General features: G+C 43.7%; 1 protein-coding gene across 3 annotated transcripts in view; it reads left to right on the top strand.

The window, feature by feature from the left end:
* SYNPR (synaptoporin) overlaps window positions 1-5,311 on the top strand; it is a 279,096-nt gene that overhangs the window by 236,207 nt on the left and 37,578 nt on the right. For all 3 annotated transcript variants that reach the window (XM_005874280.2, XM_014546129.1, XM_005874281.2), the window contains one exon: window positions 4,413-4,611. In XM_005874280.2, coding sequence (XP_005874342.1) covers window positions 4,413-4,611 — 199 coding nt within the window. The remainder of the gene's footprint in view (window positions 1-4,412; window positions 4,612-5,311) is intronic.

Below are 5,311 nucleotides of genomic sequence, written 5' to 3'. Positions count from 1 at the left end.
ATATTAGCTCTTTATTATATAGGATATATATATATATTTAGTAATATATACCTTCATACAACATTCAAATATTCAGTGATATGAATTATCATGCTCAGACTACTTTGAGCTGATGTGCTTTTTCTTTATAAATGACCCCTCCTTCCTTCCACACAATAGGAATGAGTTTAGAGCTTCACTCCCATTTCTCCTCTTTCCCCTGCTTGCACCCCAGTGTGGCTCGTGGGCCAAATACCAAGCTATAGATCATTGGTGTTCACAAGCAGAGCAGATTTGTCAGTGATTTTTTCTCCTTGTACCGATAAGCACAATTAACATTTATTGTAAATCAATATAATTAGCAATGGGGGAAATGTTGCTATTCAGCTGATTGCATAGAAAAATAAACAAGTATTTTATTCTACCCCTCCACGCTGTCCCCAGCACACATGACTGCAGACCTAGTCTGTGGAGTTAGCTGAGGGAGCTGGCCGCTGGGGGCTTGGCTGATCTGAAGTGCGTCCTAGCACCTGGAAAGCAGGTGTGTATGCAGCCAAATGGTTGTGGCAGGTGACACTGCTCTGCTTGCTATTTTTTTAATACATTGTTTATTATAAGAAAATTTTCACAGTGTTTGTCTTAAGATAAAGACGCAGAGCTATAACCTGGCCCACAGGACCCCACAATGGGGACTCCTGGCTACTTCTCCATCTCATCCTGCACCGCCCCCTTTCCTGCAATATTCCAGTTCCCACCTCATAGTTCTCTCCTCCCATGTGCTCTGCAACTTGCTTCTGCAGCATCTTGGTACATACTATTTCCTGCCTATTTTTTAACAGCTTTATGAGATGTAGTTCACATACCATACAATCCATTCCTTTTAAATGTACAATTCAAGCATATTTGTGGAGTTGTGCATCCATCACCACAATCAGTCCTAGGGCATTTTTATTACCCCAAAGGCAATCCTCTAACACTCAGCCACCCTCCCCAATTCTCCCATCCTCCCCAGCCCCCAGCCCTAACTCTGTTTATCTCCATAAATTTGCCTATTCTGAACATCTCCTATGCATGTAATCAGACAGAGGGTCCTTTGTGTCTGGTTCTTTCACTAGCATAAGGTTTTCAAGGTTCATTAATGCTGATGCATGAAATAATATTCCATCCTGTGGCTGTGCCACATGTCGTTTAGCCATTCATCAGCTGATAGACATCTGGCTGTTTCCACTCGGGGCTGCTGTGAACATTCTTGTGCAAGTTTTTTTTGTGCAGAAACGTGTTACTTCTCTTGGTTATGGATCTAGGTGAGGGATTGTTGGATCATAGGATGGCTCTACGTTATACTATCTAAAAAACTGCCAGATTGTTTTCTGAAGTGGGTGCCTCATTTTCATTTCCACCTGCTGAACTTGTTTGAAAATTCCCTTTTTCATGTTATTCTAATTTTTCTTGTTATTCCAATCTAATCTTGCTAACACTTTTATTCCAATCCCAACATTGGGATAATTTCTACTCATTTTTCAGGCTGCAGCTTAAAAATCATTCCTGTAGGGAATTTTGTCTTGACCATCCCACCCCCACTAGCCAAGGCTCCTTTCAGAAAATCTTTCTTTTCCTTCTAAACCTGAAGTTCAACATGGGCAGGGACCATCCTGTCGCATCATTGTTTTCCACTCTTTGCCCAGCATCTAGCCATCCTGTGAACTACATATCTGCTTGTTAAACATTTGTTGAGTGAATGACATATTACAAAACATTGAGAAAAAAAGTACACATTATCTGAGAATCACCTCTATCGGAACATTTGGCGTGATTACTTTTTAAGTCAATTTCATTTTTCAGACTTCCCACAGACCAAACTATTGAGAAACAAAGATTTCCATATCTCTGCTAGGGGAGGAAACGGGTTCTACAATAAAAGCATGATGAATGCTTCTATTTCCCTGGTCTTTACTGAAGGTGCACACGCTTCTGTTTGATGAGAAACAGGAGGAGGCTCAGGGACACAAGCAAAGTCAAGTGGACTGTGTACCATAACAGTCCTCTCTCAAATCAAGCAGTGAATGGAAAAGAACAAGTTTCTGAGACGTAGTAGCTCGGGGGGGAGGGGGGGGGCGGGGACTGGCTGTTTTTCTTGGCCATTAACAGGGCTACACCCCTAGAGATTTCCAGATTTCAGTGGATCTGGACAAGGCCCTGGAAAATATGTTTTTACCAAGACCCTAATGGTCCTGATGCTAGTGGTGCACCGGCTTCACTTAAAAAAAAAATTCATCCAGTTAATATTCTCATTATTTAACAAAAACAGTTAATGCCAGAGTTAAAAAAAATCAAGCTCTTGAGTCTGACACAAATTTAATCCCTGGCCCAAAAAGTCTTATGTCTTAGACAAATTACTTAATCCTTCTAAGCCTAATTCTTTATCTGCAAAGGGGGGAGGGGAAATAAAGTACCCACATTATACAGTTGCCATGGAATTTAAATCAATTAATGCCTGTAAAGCACAGTATCTGACACATGTGAAATGCTCCAATATGGTATTTGCTGTATTTCATCACTATGTTATTTCTAAACTATAAGAGAATGTGCACAACCAATATTTCTCAAAGGGCTCAAGTTTTGTTTAGTAAGAAAAATACTTCCTAAGCATAAGTTAGGAATTTAAAAGGTTCATCAATTATACAAAAGTAGCATCATTGTTACTTTTAGAGATAATTTTCCAAGTGGTTTTTACTTTACTGATATTGTTAGACTTCGTTTATGCCGATGTCTGAGCGCCTTCCACAATCAAGGAGTAATTAGGTCATTTCCAAAGAAGCAGAATTTGGGGTACTGCATTGAATTACAGTTTACCGTCTAGCTCACACTTCTTCCTTCAGTGTCATTTATGGAGCAGGAAGTATTGCGCACGTCCCGTCCCCCCACCCCCAACCCTGACCCCAAATCTTATTTTCTCTATTAAGTAATATATTGAGCCTGGGTGCTATCCTGATAGAATTTACTGTCTAAACCAGAAGTTCAGTCAAATTAGGATCTATCAGTTATCTTATGGAATCAAAAGTGTTCATTGACTTATCCAAGTCCTAATTAGTGAGTGGCTAACAAGTGTCAGGACTTTGGATACACAGAGAAGAATGTTAAGATCCCCATGATAATGGAGAGGGCAGTGGAGACAGAAAAAATGAGTAATTAAATATGTTACCAAGATAGTGAGGCTGGTGAGGAGTGCTATGAGTGACATTCAACAGGGTGATGTGACAGAAATGTCTAAGGAAAGGGAGCTACTTCAGATTAATGGACAGGAAAAGGCTATCCCAGGAGAAGGCATTTGAGCTCACACCCAAATGGCAATAACAGGGCACAGAGTAATGTAGGGAAAGGGGACTGTCAGGGAAAAGACCCTTAGCCAAGACCATGACCATGAGGTAAGATCGCATTCAGGAGTCAGGTTTTGAGTCCAAGTTCAGATGAGAAAGGCCAGCAGAATTTAAGCAGGAGGATGTCATAGTCTAATTTGTCATCATTTCAGGTGTCCCTCCTTTTCCTCCTCCCCTCTCTCCCCAGGGACAGCTGTTGTGAAACCCAATGGCATGGTGTTTAACTGCAACATTGACTTCCACGTTTGCAGCTATGATCTCTGTCATTTCATTAGCGAACTTGTCTCATAGGCCATACAACTCCCCGATCACTCCCCACTGTGCTTTAGAACATGTGGACATGGTTAGGTCTGCACCCACAGGAGCCAGGCCAAGAGACGTTGTGAGAGTTTAGAAATATGGAGGCCTGGTACACGAAATTCATGCGCTGGGGGTGGGGGTGGGAGTGGGCATCCCTCAGCCCGGCCTGCGCCCTCTTACAGTCCAGGAGCCCATCCTTAGCGCTGCTGCAGAGACAGGAGTGGCTCCCACCATCGCCACTCACTCGCCAGTCGTGAGCTCGGCTTCTAGCTGAGTGGCGCTCTCCCTGTGGGAGCGCACTGACCACCAGGGGGCAGCTTCTGCATTGAGCGTCTGCCCCCTGGTGGTCAGTGTGTGTCATAGTGACCTGTAGTTCTGCTTTTCGGTCGATTTGCATATTAGACTTTTATTATATAGGATTCTCTCCCAGCGGGCTGAGGCCAGTATATCGGTGTCAGCCAACAAGAGTAGGGAAGGTGCGTTGTTTATATGTCTCTTATGTGGGTGGGGGTGAACAGTTAGGCCAGATCCAGGTGCAGGCAGTTGCAGGAAGCCGGGTCTAGAGCTGCTCTCCTTGGCCGCTTAGATGTCTCTTGTGACACCTGAAATGTGAAAGCCACAGAGAGGGAGGAGCCCCATGGGGCACAATGGAACAGTGCTGAGCGCAGGGCAAGGCACAGAGTACGCCTACCAGACATGGCATACAGTTTTCTCGCCATAGCATCTTACGGAGAGTGTCCTTCAATCTGTCACTAGGTTGCACCAGGTGACATTCGAGGTGCCGACCTGCGAGGGAAAGGAGCGGGAGAAGCTGGCGCTGACCGGGGACTCCTCGTCCTCAGCAGAGTTCTTCGTCACCGTGGCCGTCTTTGCCTTCCTCTACTCCTTGGCCGCCACCGTCGTTTACATTTTCTTCCAGAACAAGTATCGGGAGAACAATCGGGGTCCGCTCATTGTAAGTGGTTTGCTTTCTGCAATAACTTGTTTCTGTCCCCTCTACTTTCTTTTTCCAGGGCCTGAGGGGCTTCGGAGTTACCTGAGCCCTCAAAGCAGGTATTTTAAAGGGAATCGCTTTCTTTTTCATCCAAATCTCCTGGATCTAAACTAAAAACATGATGGCTGTCATTCTTTTGTGCCCCTGTGTTGGAAAAGTATTACAAGACTTGCTACCAACTCATCTGAAAAAAATAATTGGAAATCTCATGAAATCAAGGAGAGAGTAGTGAGGCTTGCTGCAGGTGTATTTATGATTCCAGCATTATGGAGGGTGGTAGACCATTTTTCTCACTGGTTATTTAGACGGTGTGACTTCTGCTTATTTGAATTGCGTATTCCCTTAGTACAGTGGTTCTCAACCTTGGCTGCACATTAGAATCACCTGGGAATCTTTTTAAAATCCTGGTTTCTGGGCCTCATCCTCCAGAAATTCTGTTTCTTTGTTATGGGGTGGGGCCACAACATTAGTAATGAATCTTTTTAAAATCCTGATTTCTGGGCCTCATCCTCCAGAAATTCTGTTTCTTTGTTATGGGGTGGGGCCACAACATTAGTAACAAAGAAACAGAATTTCCGGAGGATGAGGCCCAGAAATCAGGATTTTAAAAAGATTCCCAGGTGATTCTAATGTGCAGCCAAGGTTGAGAACCACTGCCCTA

The sequence above is a fragment of the Myotis brandtii genome, unplaced genomic scaffold, assembly GCF_000412655.1.
Source record: "Myotis brandtii unplaced genomic scaffold, ASM41265v1 scaffold430, whole genome shotgun sequence".
Classification (NCBI taxonomy): domain Eukaryota; kingdom Metazoa; phylum Chordata; class Mammalia; order Chiroptera; family Vespertilionidae; genus Myotis; species Myotis brandtii.
Note: the sequence above shows the minus strand (reverse complement) of the source record. Positions and strands in the feature narration are given on the sequence as shown.